General features: G+C 49.7%; 1 protein-coding gene across 1 annotated transcript in view; it reads left to right on the forward strand.

Annotated features, from left to right (window-relative positions):
• PAPPA (pappalysin 1) overlaps window positions 1-19,188 on the forward strand; it is a 243,099-nt gene that overhangs the window by 170,457 nt on the left and 53,454 nt on the right. The window contains exons 12-16 of the mRNA XM_077769774.1: window positions 603-716; window positions 1,623-1,758; window positions 4,038-4,251; window positions 12,878-13,046; window positions 15,324-15,507. Of these exons, the coding sequence (XP_077625900.1) occupies window positions 603-716; window positions 1,623-1,758; window positions 4,038-4,251; window positions 12,878-13,046; window positions 15,324-15,507 (817 nt within the window). The remainder of the gene's footprint in view (window positions 1-602; window positions 717-1,622; window positions 1,759-4,037; window positions 4,252-12,877; window positions 13,047-15,323; window positions 15,508-19,188) is intronic.

Consider the following 19,188-nt stretch of genomic DNA (forward strand, 5'->3'; position numbering starts at 1 on the left):
GAGTGTGTGTATACACACACACACCACACACACACACACACACACACACACACACATAGAAAATTTGGGGGATATGCCCACACTGTCATAGTCTTTTTTCTGTTCTTAATACATCTCTGAGCACGATTTACAGATTTGTTCTAAGATGGTCTGCTTGGTATTCAAGACTCTGAGATCCCCTTACCCCGCCTTTTCTGCCATTTTGCTCAGGATCTAAGAATAGCAGGCAACTTGCCGCAGCCTAAGCATCCTGGGTTTCTGCTTTCCTCCAAGCCTTTGTTCCTGCGCCCTGTATGTGCTATACCCTTCCCCTGTGTCTATTCTTTAAGACCCAACTCAGATGTCAGCTCCTCCAGGATTCATCCCTACGAGAATTTCCTTGTTACCTCTCCCACCAAACATGTTATCTGCTCTTTCCTTCAGTGTTGAGGATTCCCTGTTCTACATTAGGATGTGGGCTCCTGGAACAGACTCCTGTTTGTGCATCCCTGTTTCTTCTGTGGTGCTAAGAACAAAATAGGTGGATAGGCAACATGTATCAAATTGAATTTAATCCAACCTCCAAGACCCTTTAAAACATTTTTTTCTTTATCTTTTTCCAGGTGTGTCGAACCAAGGTGATAGATCTCAGTGAAGGCATTTCCCAGCATGCCTGGTACCCTTGTACCATCAGCTACCCATACTCCCAGATGGCTCAGACCACTTTCTGGCTCCGGGTAAGCCAAAGCTTGAAAGGATTTAGAGTTTCCAGCAGTGACCCCCAGGAAGTACCAACTCCTATGACCCTTTCTCAAGATGGTTTGTCTACTCACTGAGGGTGTTAATTGTAAGGACAAGGAATAAAACACTTAGCAGTGGGATGCTTCCCGAAATAGAATCCCTTCATTGCTCCTAGTCATTCTTGTTTTGACAAAGATTTTGGATATGTTCTCTATGCCTGGAGCCTTCTGTTCATTGTTCACGGCCTTTTAAGATTGTCTTCTCCTCCTTGAAGTCTTAACTGATGCCCACAGAGAGAAGTGACTGTTCTGTCCCTTCTGGTCCTGCACATGTTTGGTCATTTGTTGGATGGCATTTGTCACATGGTATTATATTGCTGTCTTTGAGTCCATCTTCCTGACTAAGGATTATAGTGACTTGATTTGCACACGACTGACCTACTTTGAACTCCATAGTCTGCAGAGATGCAAGGGCTGTGTCTTACCTAGGTTTTGTCTCAGAGGCTAGCCTGGAGAAATGACAAATAATATTCCTTCTTTTGTGCTTTCAGTCTGTGCCACTTTGTTCCCATGACCTTATTGGAGCCTCTCAACCATCCTGTGATAGAGCTATTTCCTTATACGTCACTTAGAGGTGAGGGAACTAGGGTCCAGAGAGACAGAAATACCGCTCGCTGTCACACAGCTCAGCAGAAGCAGAGCCAGGCTGGAGCAGAGTTTCCGACCTCAGAGCCTGGGCCCTTCCGTGTGAGGTTTCTCTGCCTCCTGTTCCTATCACGGGCCCATCATGCATGTCCCAGTCCCTGAAATGGAAGATTCTCCTTGAAACCCCTGCCTCACGGCTGCTTCCCCTACCACGTGCCTGAGCCCACAAGTGACCCTCCCGTGTCTTCCGCATTGCAGGCATACTTTTCTCAGCCAATGGTTGCTGCTGCTGTCATTGTCCACCTGGTGACTGATGGGACCTACTATGGGGACCAGAAACAGGAGACCATCAGCGTCCAGCTGTTTGATACCAAAGATCAGAGCCACGATCTGGGTGAGTATGTTCTCATGCCTGCTGCCCTTGGTACCACATCTGCCCAGGGGGGGTTTGAGGAGCAGCTGAGAACTAGTTCTTCCTTCCCCGTTCTTCTTTCTTGCTTCTCTGTTTGGCATTCTGGTTGCCTCCAAATCAGGAGGCTTTTGTGTATCTAGAGAAGCCTAGGTCTGGCAGATATGGGGATAAGGGGCCACTGCCCAAGTCCTCCCTCCAGTAGCTCCCTTCGATGAGGCACCTTTCATCTCGGGCATCCCATGTGATCCTCAAAAGACCCTGAGAAGGATACCGAGCAAAGGCCATTCCTCCAGGTGTCCGTCTCCGAGACCCAGTGAGTGGCATTGAGAGACTCTGGGTCAATGGCAGCGACAAGGAAGAGAGTAGAGGAGCCAGGTTTTTGAAATTGTAGCCATGCCTCTTGACCTTGTAGCCGGAGCTGTCCCTTAGTGCCTGACAGTGACAGCCACGTCTCCAGCACAACCTGCCGTGTGCCCCATAGGAGTAGGAGTGAGACATGGTCAGTGTCAGGAGTGGGAAGGCAGGTGAAGAGTCAGGTCGTTCCTGCTGAGAAGCTCTGGGAGGACCAGGGCCCACATTGTCAGGTGGTCACGTGCACACCCCTCTGCACGCCCACGAGTGCATGCATGGGCACAGAGGAGAGCCCCGGCTCTGGAGCAGACAGCCCAGGCTTGAATCCCGTCCCTGCTGCTCACTCGGCGCAAGAAAGTGACCGCTTTTCTTGACCTCAGAGCACCTCGTCTGGCATCTTGCTTTCCTCTTAGGCACAGTGGGGACCATGGTGCTACTCTATCATGGGAGTGAGATATTAAATGAGATATTACTTAGGACTGTTGTGACGGTGCTCCACACAAGAGTTGGCACCGGCAATGTCCTGTGATCCCCTCCCTCTGGGCAGCTGCTCCAGGTGGTTAGAATTCTAGTCCAGCCTATGCTGTGCCTGCACCATTCCGCAGGGAGCTTGTTTCAAAGACCCATATGAAGCCAGCAGGCAAGGGGTCACTGCAGGGTCAAGCAGAAGCCAAAGGGGCAGGGAGAGTTTTTGTTTTGTTTCTATGTTTACTTATTTAGTTAGTTTTAGAGGCAAGGGGGGATGTATTAATAAGGAAGAGAAAGGAAACCCCTCTGGACTTATCTGGATGCCTGAGAAATTTCCCTAAGTGAGTAGCAAATATTTTTATAGCTGTCCTGGCATTGCTAAGGGCTCTGAGGAGTGGGGGAAAGTCCGGTCCATAGAAGCTGCTTCAATGTCTGAGGTCTGCACGTGTCCCTGTCCCTTCCCCACAGCATCCCCTGCCCTCAGCGTCCTGGTACCCCCTGGGGGTGCTTGTTCTGAGTGACCACAGAAAGGGGCCTTCTGGATTGGGAGCTAAGTGTCCCACAAAGTAGGCCTGCCAGGATGTGCCTAGAATCATCCCTGGTTTTAGCTGCAGAAACTGAGTTTAAGGAGCTTGCTGGAGTCGCCTAGTTAGGGTGTGATAGTCACCGTGCAGGTAGGTTAAACCACGATTCGAACCAGGGTCCATCGGACACCAAAGCCAGTGTCCATTTTTCCAGCTCTGTCCCACCCCCTTCTCTCTTTTGGGTGTGCCGTTTCTCCCCACCCCTCTCCCTTCCTTCTCAAAACCTGGGGACCTGCTCCCTGTTCTAGAATGAACTGAGGGCTTTGGGATGAAGCAAGCTTGGGTTCAACGTGGACTTTACCCTGCTGGCTGCTCCGCATCACCCTGGAAAGCCACCTCCTGCCCTCAGTTCTCAGCCTTACCTCTGCTGAATCGGTGCAGAGGTCCCTACCTCACCGGGCTGCTCCTGGGCTCCTGGATGAGACCTGAGAGCAGGATTCTTATCCTGGAAAGAGCGTGTTGCTGTGAATTATTTCCACCGTCGTTGTGGCAGACTGGGAAGGCAGCCTGAAAACTAGCAACTCAGACCATCCAGCCCTCATGCCGGTGGGAGGGTGGTCAGGGCCAGCGATGCTAGTCTGAGAGGTGGCCGTTGGGGGAGGGAGAGGGGCTGTGGGCGCTAGGTGACGGGAAAGCTTAGGGGGCAGGGAGGCAAAGGGATTGGAAAGATTTGGAACCAAGAGAGAAAGGCAGACAAAGAAACTTTCAATCAAACTCAAAATCCCCACTGGCCACCCAATGGTGCTTTTGTGCAGTGACATGAAAGGGTCTGGGGGCTTCGGGAAGGGCCCGTTGGGGTGGGCGTGACTGGCCTTGAGTAATGAGCCTGGCCCCTCGGCCCTCTGTCTCTCCTGACAGGCCTCCATGTCCTGAGCTGCAGGAACAATCCCCTGATTATCCCTGTGGTGCATGACCTCAGCCAGCCCTTCTACCACAGCCAGGCGGTACGTGTGAGCTTCAGTTCACCCCTGGTCGCCATCTCGGGGGTGGCCCTCCGCTCCTTCGACAACTTTGACCCCGTCACCCTGAGCAGCTGCCAGAGAGGGGAGGCCTACAGCCCTGCCGAGCAGAGGTAAGGGACCCCGGGTCTCATCGCCCTGGGCCGTTTCATAGCCAGAAGCAGATGGGCGCTTTCTGGAACTGGCTAGAAGCGTGTGTTGCTGTAAAAAGTCTGTATGTTTCTCCCTTCATCCTCAAGCCTCCGGCCGGCTCTGCCTTTGGGCCTGGGAGGCCCACGCTTCTCCAGATTCCAGGGGTGAGGGAGGGGGAGCAGGAATGGGTGGTGGAAAGACCGACCCCTTCACCTGGCTCGCAGGCCCGGAGCTGACAGTGGCCTGCTTGTGTGGTACACATCACCTTCCCTCTCTGGGCCTAGGTATCCTCATTTGAACAAAGAGAAGATGGGTGGGTTAGCTCTCTTTCAGCTCTGAAATACTGGATATTTGGGTGGATGGAGGGAGACTGGTATTTGCTTCATCCCAGTTTACTGTGTATTTCAGTGATGGGGAAATCTCTGCCCTCCCCAGACCTAGCTCCTGAGTGGTCTAGGGGTCCGACACTGAGAGAGCATGGTGTTTCTGGAAAGAATATGGTGATGTTCTGACTTGTGCTTGAATGTTCCCCTTCTTGCCTGTGTGCCCGTGACAAGTCACTTCACTTTTCTGAGTCTTCCTTTTCTATTTTGGAATAAACGGAGGATAATATCTACCCCCCGGGTGGTTGGAGGCTAAGTGGTGTGCTGTAGATTAGTAGATTTAAGTCCTCTTGCAGACCGGTAGGCACGGTGCAAAGGGGATATATTCATACAGAATATTTCCGGCTGCTTTCTGATCTGACGGTGGTGCCTCTCTGCACAGAAGTCTGCACGAAGTTCTTCTAGCCAGAAGAAACCCTGGAGATCATCTAGTACATCTCAAGTATCTCAGATGCCCGTGTTACCCTCTAGAATCCCAGGGCCCCGAAAGGGGAAGGGCGGGTCCAGGCTCACACAGCACCTCTCACGTTTGTTTAATGAGATCCAGAAGGAGACAGAAAAGACAGAAGGGGGGGGGGGTCTCGGTGGGCTCCCCCAGAGTGAGGCCCTCTGAAAGGCGATCCAGCCCAGCCCTGTATACCTGGGAGCAAGAAGAGGAAAGGGTTGGTGGGGGGTGGCCACTGCCTTTCCCACGCCCTTGCCACCACAGGGGACACAAAAGGTGGTTGCAAAACCCACATTGTTTTGCACCCACTGTCTGTAGCTTCTGTTGTGCAAAGTCTGTCGCAATCATTCGGAGGCAAAAGAGCTCCTTAAATATCACCCACTGTTATATTTCACACTAAAAGGGCTTTTTCATCCCTGGCTCTGTAGACTATAAAAATAAGTTAATTCTCAGAACCCAGGGAAACAATGTCGGGGGGAAATGCAAATCCATTAGACCTTTTCTGCAATGCTTTCCCATTCTTAACCAGCCACCGGGACCATGGGCAAGTTGACTGAGGCCTGCGCTGGCTTCTTTGAATGCCTAATTAACAGTTCCTATGCCTGAAGTAAATAGTTACAAGTGTTGAACCTCAGAAACAAATCAATTGTTTTATATTTGTTGAGTTCTTGGACTCACGGCAGAAGAGCACTGAGCGGGGACAAAGCACTGCCCCGTCTTTGACTGGTTGTAGGACTGTGAGCCATCACACCATATCTCTGGGCCTCAGTTTCCCCCATCCATGGGATAATGGTGATGTGTCGAATGTTCTCTGTGGTTCTTTCCAATTCAAACAGTCTGTAGTTCCCAAGAGTGGGGAGGGGTGACATGCAGGAGGAAGGAAACAACATGCATCTCATTATCTTATTTCATTATCTTTCATTATCACACTTGTTCTGCGAGGTATGGACAGAGAAGGGGAGTCAAGGCGGTCCAGGCAGTAGGAGGCAAAAATCCTGCTTTGTGTGGTCCTAAAAGCCACATGGTGCCCATCAGAGCCACACATGTCTAGGGGACAAGAGGAGTTGTCAGAAATGCTCAGATGCGAGCGTTTAGTCAGAGGGACCACGGGAGGTGAGTGAACTGCCGCTCTGTGGGTCTCAGCGGCTCGGCCCTGAGCTTCGACCTAGGATGGGGCCAGGCTATTGGGGGGCTGGGAGGCTAGGAAACCCCCCCCCCAATCTGAATGCCTGGAGAAGGAGGCAGCTGCTTCTGGAGAGCTGCAGAGGCATTTACCCAAATACATTTACCGCACAAATGTGCCTTAAACCAAACAAACTGAGAGGAAAGAAAAGAGAAATAAGCAACAACTGTAAAAAGCCGTGGGATGTTTTTCTTCATTCTCAAAACACCAAGGTAAATAGCATCACTTTTTATAGCACACAGTTCAGCTGGCTCTAGTAGAAACAGCCCACTTGACTCTCAGCTGGTTTCCAGGTAGTGAAAGGGGCTGTTCTCGCCTCCCTGGCCTCCAGTCCTCCAACCCTCCCTCGTCCCCACTGATTCTCTTTCTTGCTGCCTCTCCGCCCACTCTGCCTCCTCTCCCACCCTTCTCCCTCCCCGTTTTCCTTCTCTTCTCCCGAGAGCAGCATGATACCTAGTGGGCTGCCCTGGGAGAAGCGTCACCACAGCAAAATCAATTCAGGCGGTGTGTTCTGACCTAGATTCAAGGGTCTCCGGTCTCGGTGCAGCCCTTGAAATAAATGCAGAGGCCCAAGGAAACGGGATCAGGTTTCAAATGAGAGGTCTAGTTGTGGGATTCCAGCCAAAGCCCAGCTCCACACTAGGGGCGCAGGGGGAACGATAGGGGACATGTAGTGATGATGGTGAGGGGGTTAAGAGGCTTCTTCAATGAGAAAAGCCACAACCATAGATGGAGGCTCTAGTGTGTCTGGCACATGTGTGCACGCGCACTATTTATCCTATGGTTCTAAACAGATTGAGCAGTTTATTACAAAATTCAGTGGGCTATGTGGTTACACAGTCATCAAAACGCTCTTCCTCTCTCCCTTCCCTTCCCTCCCCTCCCCTCCCCTCCCCTCCCTTCTTCCCTCCCTCATTCCTTCCTTCCCCCTCCTTTCTTCCTTCTCGCCTTCCCTTTTCCCCTTCTACCTCCCTCCTTCCTTCCTCTCCCTCCCTTCCTTCCTTCCTCCCTTCCTCCAGCACCTTTTATTGTTTGCATTCTTTCTTCCTCTACCTCAAACTCTTCCCACTCGCCCATGCCAGCCCACCAAGAGAAGGACAGTTCCGATAGGGAGCTAACTTTTAGAAAGCCAACTCTAGGAGGAAATCAATTCTTCATGTGACCAGATTGACTCCCTCCAGCCAGCCTGGACTTAGACCATGGGTGGGGTGGGGTTGAGTATCCATCCCATCAGATGACTGTGTATGAATTCCTGTATGAGGTTCAGAGCCCAGAAAGAAGCTTCTCGTGGCCAGAGGCTCCCCCACGTTGGCCCGCCATGACCCATCTCAGGACGCTGGTTGGCAGTTGCCGGTCCAGGGGACACACCTGCAGATGGAACTGCTGTGGGTGAGCACGTGTGTCGCTTGTAAGGTGCCAGATGCTCCTGTCCCTTCTCCCAGATGCTGTTTCATCTCCACTCCTGTCAGACGTCTCCCGGCCTTCCTCTGCTTCTGTGTCCTTGTCAATGACTGGGATTTTCAAAGTCTATTTTTCCCCCTTCCAAAGGGCTGTGAAATTATATACCTCTGTTGTCTTGTCTTCATAAAGCCGTGGTCCCTGAAAGCTGGGAAGTCTCTAAACGACTCTCTGGTTCTGCTTTCCCATGAGGTCCTGGCACGGGAAGGAAGGGGATTCCCCAAGGCCACCTGGCCACTCAGCAGCAGAACTGGCATTGGAATCCAGTTCCTGGGCCTCCGGGGGCAAAGCACACTCCTCTTCATCTGAACTTTCAAGACTCCCGTCACACTGGCCAGATGAGGCCACCATCAACATGTGTTTGGCCCCCATTAACCCTCTTCTCTAATTAGTTGCCAACATGTAAATATCAGGAGTGTTCACAGTAAAGACATCGGCAGATGGGGAGACACGATGCGGTCGGCGCCAATGGCCACCTGCACCGGTAGTGACCTGCCACTGCTCATCCAGCCTCCCCTCCCTCGGGCGCCCCGCATAGCTCGCTGCCATCCCAACCCTGCAGGCCTCTGACTTGGCCTCATCACCCCTGGGCCGCTGCCTCTGGCTCCTAGGATTCCAGGGTTCAAGGTCCTTTTCAGGATCCCTTCCAGTAGTCACTGCCTTCCTGGGAAGGGAGAAAGGAGCCCTATCTTGATCACTCTTTCTTAGTCTTCCTTCCCTGTGACCCTGTGGCACTGGGAAGATGCCGCAATGATCTTCCCTCTGTTTCCGGTGAAGACATGCTGTCTTTCCCGTGGTCTCCATCAGAGCTAACACACAGTGATTTATATACAGCCTCTAGTCATTATCCCCCCTTCCCCACGGTATAGCTGCTGGACTTGGCCTGAGAGTCAGAGGCCACAGCCAGGAACGGGACCCTCAGCAGCCCTGCCAGTGCTGGTCTTTTGGATCCTGGTTGAGCAGTTTTGGATCCTGTTATGCATGACTGGGGGCCATTTCCGTAGGCAGAGGGGACAGCTGTTGGGGGTTGGCTGTTGAATTACTGAAGGATATACCTCTATATGAAACCTGAGTCTATAAGTAAGTACATTAAACACACACACACACACACACGAAAAAAATTATTTAAGTATCTGATTACCTTTGTATGGGGGGTGTATATCTCCTTCTTTACCTACCTGTGAGAATTTCATTGATAAAAGTAGCTGTCCCTTCCCCCATCCTTTGGATCAGTCAACTTACTCCCTCTGAGAAGTGTCTTCTTTTTTCCTTCTTATTTTTATTGCCCATCATGGATATTAAATCCTTTCCCTATTTTTAAAAGACTTTTTTAGAGTTTATTTATTTCTTGAGAAACAGAGAGAGCATAAGTGGAGGAGGGGCAGAGAGGAGAGACAGAACCCCAAGCAGACTCTTTACCATCAGCGCAGGGCGAGATGAGGGGTTTGAACCCATGAACCGTGAGATCATGACTTGAGCCAAGATCAAGAGCCAGACACTCAACAGACTGAGCTACCCAGACTCGCCATCCTTCCCCCCTTTTTTAGATGAAGACAGAGGCTTTTCTTTTGTTTTCCTTGTTTTGATTTTTGTTTTTGTGTTTCAGAAATGACAGGGCTGTGTCAGGGAGTTATTTGGGAGGGGCATTTGGGGTTATGTTTATCATTTTTGGACAATGTGTTCATACAACCCTTCCAGCTAATGGGAATGCAAAGAGAAGAGCAGCGGCTTAGGGGACAGACAGGCACACCCACACCACATTTTGTTCATGCAGAGTGCCTTTGTCCAGCCAGCTAAACTCACTGAGTCTCACTTTTCTCTTCTTAAAAGTGGGAGTAATTGTACTACCTAAGAAGTTATGGTGAGGATGCACATCAGGTGATGTAGATAAAACACAGGTCATACCTGGCACGGATTACTTTCCTTTAACCCTTTCTCCCTGTTTTCAAACCTGTGAGCCAGGCATGCACAGATGTGCTTAAAAAGCAGGGATGCCTCAGTCCCCGTGGTGTGTTCTGGAGGACACTGATCTAGAAATGACACACTGGAAAAGGTGATCAGATTTGGAAAATGATGTCTGTCTTAGCCCCTTCTGGAAATCCACAATGCTCATTGGAACATTCAAGGTTCTGAGAAGTCCTGCAATTAAAAAACAAAACAAAACTGACTTCTCATTAATCCAATGCTATTCTAGTCTTTTGACCATGAAACCTTTTGGTCGGATAACTCACATAACCAGGGGTTATTTCCCTTCTGCAGCGGAGAGAGCCGGAGACACCATCTTCTTTTGCAGTATCATAGTTTCCAAAGCATTTCTCGTGCATGGGCCTTTCTGCTGTACAAACACGTGAAACTTCATCCTGCCCTGGACCTTTGCATATGCTCTTTACTCTGCCTAGGGTTCCCTCTGCTCCAAACCTTTGCTTGGCTTATCCCTTCGTTTCATCCAGGTCTTAGTTCAGATGTCCCCTCTTCCTGGAGTCTTCCTCCCCTTGACCAAACTGCACATGGTGCCTTTCCCCCAACCCCAGTCGTTGTCTATAATTTCCCCATTAGTGCCCTTTCTGTGCACATCACTGCCTGGAGCAGGCTTCTTTATGACTTTTCTGGGGTGCATGTCCTTCTTCCTCAAAGATACGGGTGGCAGGAACCTTACGTGTATCCCCAGGGTTTAGAACAGTGTCTGATGTGCAGAAAGGCCCCCATGCAAGGTCTGTTGAATAGACGAATGGGTGGCTGACATGTCACCCTGTTGATACTCTTGAGAGATAAATTGGCTCTTTACTTCCATTTTGTGGAGGAGAAAACTGAGGCTCAGTGTACTGTGTAACTTTCCAAGGTTAACGATAAGTGACAGTACTGGGGGTAGAGCCCGGATTTGCCCAGCTCTTAAGCCCTGTGCCCTTTCCATTATAGGAAATCCATTGTTTCAGTTTATTCTTTTTCTTATGAAGAACATTAATGTGCAGAGACATGGGGGTGGGGGACAGGTACGCGCTGCTTTTACCTTTGTGGCCCCATAGCCCGGAGCAGCCCGGAGCCCCCCGGCTGTCATCCTGGGAGTGCAGGGCGAGCAGGGCCACACTGTTAGGCATAGGTCAGTAGACCTGCTCAGGAGCTGGTAGCTTACAGAGTAAATCTATTTAAATTGGAACCATGTGGCTCTTGCCCCCGGCGCTTACACACCGTGAACAGATGCATTGTTTGGTGTCAGAGCCCTTGCGTTGACTCCAGAGTTACAGTCTCTTAGAGGCCTCCACATGGCACAAGGCAGGGGAGGCTTTCGGGGGCAGGAAGGAGGGCGGAGAATCCAGTATCTCAGCAAGTGTCACTTAATCCCTCTCACGCGCCTCCTTTTGGGGGTTATGTGGAGATGCAAAGCCCACATGGGTGTGGGTCTGAGCCCTCAAACGCTTCCCTTTTCTATTTTAAAAAGTGAATTTGTGATGTTTGGAGGCTTTTAGCTCCATACCCCCCATCCCTACCCCTTGATTCTCCTCATACTTTTGACCAGGGCATAGAGCATGTCTGAGATGAGTAACTATCTTCCTATAAAACCCTTAGTGGGGTATCCTGAAATGGGGACCAATAAAAAAAATTGGGCATTTCTTCTTAAGCTGGTTTGGCCACCACTTGCTCCCTGTCTCCTAGTTAAAAACAGGAAAATGAAAGCCTTGAGGCTCTGAGTGCAGATCTAGCTCTCTGTGCATACGCTGTGGCAGGCATTGGTGTGGACAGAGTCAGAGAAGCAAACGTTACAGGAAACTGCCCCCTACAAGCTTCCCGTGTTCCCAGTCAGCGTCTCAACCTCCTCAAAGTGCTGAACGGCAACTGTGAGACGCTGCCCCCATTTGTTTCTTGCTACTTAGGAAGCACCAACCATATCCACAGCATCTTTATCACAATGCAAAGTACACCAAGATGGATCAGGCATTATCTCTACCATCAGGAAAGTTCTAGTCCAGGTGTGGGGCAAGGTTGACAACAAGGACTTTGGAGCTACACATCTGGGTGGGAAGTTAAACAAGAAACTTGATCTCACCGGTCCCCGATTTTTCCAACCATAAAATGAATAACACTTAGCTCATAGGGCTGTTGTGAGGATGGAGTGAGCTCATGTACATAAGCAATCAGTGAATAGTCGCTAAAGTTACTGAGTGTCTGTGTAACAGTAAACATAAGGGGAAAGACCATGCAGTACAAGGATTTTATATTTCCATTTCCTTAAGGATTAGCACACATTCCGGCACATGGTGGGCACCCGGCCCCTGTGCTTTCAATGCATGAAGTGTGAGGCCAGAGAAAGGAGGGCAGAATGCCTGCCAAGGATCTCCCCTGGGAACACAGGGACTACAAGGAATATAGGGAACAATTTCCTGTAGAAATCTACATGGAACTCAGACGTGAGGAGTGGGTAGAATTCAAATCAGCAGCAAGATTAGAACAACAGCCACACCAAGAAGCAGGGCATGATCATTGTACAGCTTTACTAACAATCCAGAAATCACTTTGCAGTTTATAAAAGACTTCTACAGTCAGCACCTCAGTTGAATCTCGTGACCCCCTATGGGTTGGCCAAATCTGAGAGTATTCTGAAGCTCAGAGAGGTGACGTACCTTGCCTGAATAGAGCAAGTTTATAGGTAATAGAGCATAGACCTGTTTATACCATTAGCTACCACTAAGGGAGTGTCTTTATGTACCAGGAATTCCACTCTGTGCTTTTCCTGACCTATCTGATTTCTCACCACAACCCTCAAAAGTGAGGATTGTTCCAAAATACAAAGAGGCTGTCGTTCATCTTGGTGCCTGGCATGTGAGAGACTTGCGTGCTTGCCGTGATTATGATCCCCATTTTGCAGATGGAGAAACCAAGGTTCTGCAGGGTTTGAAGTTTGATAACATAGACAGCTTTCTGCCAGATTTGAACCCTGGCTTCTGTTTGCATAAATTGTGCTCTGTTGGTACGCTTTGGCCACTCCCTCGAGTCTTCCTCACCAAAGCTGGCACCGCTTCCTCTTCTCCGTCTCAGCCTCCTGAGATTTTGGAGGGGGATGCCTTGAGCTTTTGTCTCCCAGCTGGTGTGTAGTGATCCTGCAGGAAAACTCCCTCTGACCCTCCTGTCCCTTTCCTCCCCAGCTGCGTGCACTTCGCATGTGAGGCCACCGACTGCCCGGAGCTGACGGTGGAGAACGCTTCCCTCAACTGCTCCAGCAGCGACCGCTACCATGGTGCCCGGTGCACCGTGAGCTGCCGGACAGGCTATGTGCTCCAGATACAGCGGGACGACGAGATCATCAAGAGCCAGGTGTGTGCAGGTGCTGGGCTCAGGGCCCTCTCCAGCCCCACGAGAGGCCAGCCAGCTGGGTGCTGAGCATGCTCTCCACTGCTGTTCAAACAGTGCTGTCACACAGGAAACACTCTGTAAATGTGCGTTGATTGAATGCATCAGCCCACCGATCTGGAATTTCCGAGACAGTGTGGGGTAGCGTTCCATACAACCTGCATCAGAGTCTTGGTGAAGGTTACAAACCTGCACAGCCATGAGCTGAGCATTTTGGAATGAAATCCTCACGGGCAGAGCTCTGCTACAGTTGAGTGGGCTGCTTTAGAAAGAGGTGAGCCCTCTGTCAGTGAGGTGTTCACTCATTCACGGTAATCATAAAACAGATCATAACACAGCTGTTTGCCAGGAACCAGATGCCGTACTAGGTGCTAGAGAAGAAAAAAATATGTCACTAAGATAAACCTGGGTCCTTCTCTTCAGGAGCCTAGGGACTGTTGTCGGGAGCAGACAATGAGTGAATAATGACCTCACCATGTGATAAACACGGGTAAAGGCAAGTGCAGGGTGGGGTGGAGGCCCAGAGGGCCTCACCCTGGAAGAAGTGACTTGAAAACAGAGAGCCAGATAGATAGGCCCAAGGGTGTGTTCTGGGGATGGAGAAATAGGTGCTCTGTGCACAGGCCGAAATGGCAGATGGAAGTCTGTTGGTGAGAAACAGCATGCCACAGACCAATTCTTTTTCTCCAGAACACACTCAAGCAATGATGCTTGGCGGAGGGGGGGGGTGGCGCAAGCAAGGTCCACCAGTGCAAGGCCCTGTTAGCTTGGTGAGGAAGTTTGAAGTTTATCTTTATGGGGGCAGCAGGGAGCTGTTGAAGAAGGTGACATGGTCAGACATTGGTTGATGAAGGTCCTCTGGCTGCCCACTTGGGTGTGGCTTGGAGTCTGTCAGTGACACAGGTCACAGGGAGAGCCCTCAGAAGTCATCAGGGGACCTCATGGAGGAGGGAAGTGTTCTGCACGAGGGGAGTGGCTGTGGGTGGATTTAAGATGCAGCAGGATGTTGCTTCAGCCATATGCTGCTGTGAGATCTCCGGTGGCTATGGGGAGTGGGGCGAGGGGGCCGAGAAGCCATGAGATCTGTCACTAGATGCAGCCTTTTCCAGGGCCCTGCCAGTGGATGTCACCTTTATGCTGCAGGCACACAGCACATACTACTTGTCTCTGGGGAGACCATTGTACAGAGCTTCTGGGCTTGAACAGAGTCCCACTTGGGAGCCCCGGGGCCCTCCGTCACTTGTCTTAGACACCTACTTCCTTGTGTCAGACACGGCAGGTCTGAACTGCTGTGGAAACAATTACAATTAGGCTGTTTTGGCAGCGAAGGACCTCTGCTCCCTTTGATGTATGCTTAGGAGGGGAAAAGTGTCCTTTGCTTTTAAGATCCCAGATCCACATTTGGCATCCCCAGTCCCCTGGGATCTGGCAGCTTCCTCCTTGAAAGGCAGCCTGCAGGTTGCCGATGGCAGTCCCTCCCTTGGCTCTGAAGCTTGGCCTTGCCCTTCCACCCACGGCACCCCTGCCATCTTCTGGTTTGGTTCAAATCCCTGTCCACCCTTTTCGCTTCTCCCAGGCTTGTTCGTTGTTCACGTCTACCTCTCTCGAATACTGAACCATCAGATCTCAGAGCAGGGAGTGGTTCTCTGAGCCACCCTTGGCTTCAGCACCCTAATGGGCGAGTTTAAGTCAGGAGAGGAATCTGCCCATGGAGTCACAGCTCAAAGGGCTCACATCCACGCCTCTCCTATGCCAGGGCAAGGCCCACTCTGTGCCACACAGAACAAATAGCTCCCTAGTACCTCCTGCAGAGCCAAGAATACAAAGATCAAGAGCCAGTGACCAATGTTGTACCATGTTTCACAGGCTATTTCAGGAAAGAAGTCATCAGGCTCCTAGAGGTCTGAGTCTTCCGATTCTCATCAACACAATGGGAATACTGATCTGGGAGACTTCCCAGGGAGCAGTTAAGAGGGTGGCGTTCACTTTGAGTCCCACATCTCCTCTTTACAGCTGTGTCACTTAGAGCAAATCAGCACCTCTGAGCCTCAATGTCTGCATCTGGAGAATGGGAACGGGGATACTAAATTCAAACAGTTGTGGGGATTGTTAAAAGTGAGCTGAAGCATTGATCTCCTAGAGCCAGGATGAGATTCTGAACGGTCGCTGGGAGGAAAGAGTGTTTTTCCACGTCCGGGATTTCATCTGCACACCCTTATTGTGCCCACCTCTGCCTTTCAGACGGGACCCAGCGTCACGGTGACCTGCACCGAGGGCAAGTGGAACAAGCAGGTGGCGTGTGAGCCAGTGGACTGTGGCGTCCCGGACCAGCATCATGTCTACGCTGCATCCTTCTCCTGCCTTAAAGGCACCACCTTTGGGCGTACATGCTCCTTCCAGTGCCGTCACCCTGCACAACTGAAAGGTATCGAAGGCCTTTTGGCTCTGCTTGGCCCCGCTTCCTGTGTGAGAAACACAGAGGCAGCTTCCAGGCCCTTCCCTGGGTCTCCCACACCAAGGTCAGGATGGGGTTCTGTCTGCTCCTCCGACTCCCCTCTCCCGGTGCAGTTTATGTAAACTGCCTGGCCGTGCAGGGGAGGAGAAAGCAGAGTGGGGATAAATATGACAATGAAGTCTCCCCCTTGCAAGTCTTACAGAAAGAAAGAAAGAAGGGCAGGGATGACGGAGGGAGGAAGAAAGATTAGAAGTGATGTGACTAGTTCACCGGATAGGATTAGGGCCCAGTAAGCTGAGGAGGTAAGTAAGTATTACTGTCTCCATGTTATTTCCAGAAGAGGAAGTGGAGCCTTAGGTTAAGGAACTGGCTCAAGGCCGCACTCTCTGGGGTGGGGTCCACCTTGGGGCCCAGGAGTGTCTGTCACCAAAGCCTCAGTTCCTCCTTAAGAAGGGTCAGCTGGGAGAGGAGCAGGTGTGGGCAGAGAGGACTCGCTGGGATCCGGGATCTCCTGGGCAAAATCGGGGTGTTGAGGCAAATGAGGCATAGTCAGCCTTCCTGGAGAAGAGACCACATTTTGGAAATGGGGAAGAGGTCAGCCTAGGCGACCTAGAATGTTAGGACTAGAAGGCTTCTCAGAGTTCTTAGAATAACTGATTATTTGGAAACATGATAAAACTGAGGTCCAGTGAGAGGGAGGAAGGAACGTGTACAAATCACAGAGCAAGTTAGTGGTATTTTCAGAACCAATGATCTTGGCTTCCAACTAGAATACTGGGTTTTCGCTAGACACATGATTTCCAAGTTATGATGGTTCAACTTACGATGTTTTCACGGTGCAAACAAGCGACATGCATTCAGTAGAAACAGTGCTTGGAATTCTGAATTTAGATCTTCTCCTGGGCTAGCAGGATGTCATCTGACACAGTCTGGTGGTGCTGGGCATGGTACCTCGCAGCTGATACCCGTACAACCAGCTCTGTCCCCACACAGCCCTTTTGGCGGCCGCCTTTAGCATAGTATTCAAGAAATTGCACGAGGTATTCAGCACGTTATTATAACATAGGCCTTGCATTCAATGATCTTGCCCCACTTTGTAGGCTAATGTAAGTGTTGCGAGCATGCTTAAGGTAGGCTGTGCTAAGCTAGGATGTTCAGTAAGTTAGGAGTACAAGTATATTTTTGACTTTCAATATTTTCAACATATGTTTAGATTATTAGGATGTGACCCGTCATATGTTGAGGAAGATCTGTATACCCATGTCTCAGGTGCCAGGATCCTCTCCTTTGCTTATTTTATCAGAGGGAACATTGTCCCTTTATGAGACACCTAGAATGATATCTGACTCATTTGGGTCCTCTTTTGGATGGGTCCTGTCATCGAGCATAGGTTCTGCCATCATTCTATTGAGTGGAGATAAGTGGACTTTCATGGGATGTGGGCGGATTGGCAGGTCTGTGAATTCCCTTGGACTTAGATGTGATGTTATGTATTCATGAGTTTCAGGCATTTTGGTATTGGAGAACGTCAGTAGTTTCCCCAAATTTTCAGGGGGAACCAGAGTTTCCAACGATTACTGGACATGAGTTGCTGGAGGGCAGTGGCTGTGTCTAATCCATTTTCACATCTGCTGTCAGCAAGCCCAGAACCTGCACTTAATAAGACACAATAAAGTGTTTTGACTGGATGGCTGGATAGATTGATAAAAGTAATACTGCAGGAAGTGTTTCTTTTAAGAAATGAATGAAAGACCAAGCAATCTCACTAAATGACCCCAAAAGAAAAACAGGAAGCACTGATGGGATGCACTCTTTAGGTCCCCTCATTTTTAACCCAAGATGATTTGAATAAAAGAATTATAAACATCTCACGCAAGGTACTTGAAAGACGTAGGCTGGGGAGAGGTGAAGAGACAGTGGAAATTATAAGTCTCCCCCACCTTTCAGGCTGTCTGAGTCCTTCCCGTGGCCCAGGTGTGGTGTGTGCTAATAACTCCAGCCCAAGAAATCACACTTCTCCTCTCAATCACGGGCCTTTGGGAAGGAGCAGTGTGCAGATTAGCAGTGATTATTATAACCCCCATTGTGGCTAATAATGGTTCTTAATCAAAGTGATGCAGACCCTTCTGCTGTTGCTTCTCTGCTTACTATGGTAGAAGCAGGCGACCCTGCTATGGAGATGAGCCCCCAGAGGGATCACCATTTTCATAGTTGTTGATCCCAACTTTGTTCTTCCCTCGAGAATCCAGAGAAGCATCTCTTCCATGACACTTCTGAGTGGGTGTGCAAGACATTAAGGACGGTGGCTGTCTTGAGCTTATTAATGCCCCACCACCCTTCTCAAGCAAGGGGGTAAGGAGGCGAGCAACTTTTTTCCTCTATGTTTTGTTTGTTTCCCTTCCCTATCCTCCCTTCATTTTTCCTTTCCTAACAGCATAATATAAGCAAAAAGACCACTATCGTTAGAATCAGACAGACTGGGATTCCACTCCTGGCTCTGCCCCACCTGTTGATCTTAGAAGAGCTATTTCATGACTCTGAGCCTCAATACTCTCATCTGTTTAATGGGTGTAGAAGTGTCTGCATTGAAGGGTCCATAGTCCTGGGAGTTGGGGAGATATGCTCCATACTCCGTGCTCCTCTCAGGACCCAGAGATAAGTATTGTCAGATGAGCAGCCACCACTCAGGACAGGCAGTTACCAGTGTAGCCCCTGGGAACTGGTATAACACACACTTAACCTTCTATTCCCAGGGATTTTTTTCTTGAATATCCTCACTTTCACCTAAATTCTGAGCCCTCTTTAAGATGTATGCAAAATATCCTGCAAACTCACAGCCTTAGATCACTTCTGCCAAGGCTCTTTACTAAATGAGCACTACAAGCACAGGTAAAACCCACAAAGATGGATGAGAGGAAATATATTCTCAAGTTCAACAATAACAACAAAACTTCAAAATCATAAATGTTTAATTAAAGGGATAAAAATGCAACATTACTTATATTGCCTAGTCAATCTCAACTCAACTGTGTTGGGTACACTTGATATTGACCATGGAGTGGAGCTTCTAAAATAAGCATTTCTTGGGGCACAAGACTGGCAAATGTGGAAGAGCATGGGGCTCTTGATCTCAGAGTTGTGAGTTCGAACCCTACGTTGGGTGTAGAGATTACTTAAATAAGTAAATAATCTTAAAAAAATAAAAAAAAGTAAAGTGAGCATGCCTTCATCCTACAACAATCTTTTTCAAAGGCTCATGTTGTACTTCTGGTTTTTGTTGCCTTTTCTGTCTGTTTTGCCTATTTAACCTGATTGAGAACTCCGTCTATTTACTTGCTTCCAGAAGATACCCAATATCATTGAGCACTTCCTGATTTATCAAACACTACCAGATATGGGGATATAAGTTGGGTGGACACAGAGAATGGCCACATTCTATAGCAGTGAACCTTCCTCCCTGCCCTCAGCTCTTTTCATCACCCCAAACCTCTTCCTGTAGAACCCTGTTATGACTGCCTTCACTGTAGGAATTGCACATTCTCTTTTCTATCTCAGGAGGAAGACCCTCCCTTCTTTCTCAGAAGCAGATAGCCAGGACTTGGAGGGTCCCAATGATCTCATCGGGACATCCTTCCCACAGGCAAAAAAAAA

This window comes from Crocuta crocuta, unplaced genomic scaffold, assembly GCF_008692635.1.
Source record: "Crocuta crocuta isolate KB4526 unplaced genomic scaffold, BGI_CrCroc_1.0 scaffold95, whole genome shotgun sequence".
Taxonomy (NCBI): Eukaryota; Metazoa; Chordata; class Mammalia; order Carnivora; family Hyaenidae; genus Crocuta; species Crocuta crocuta.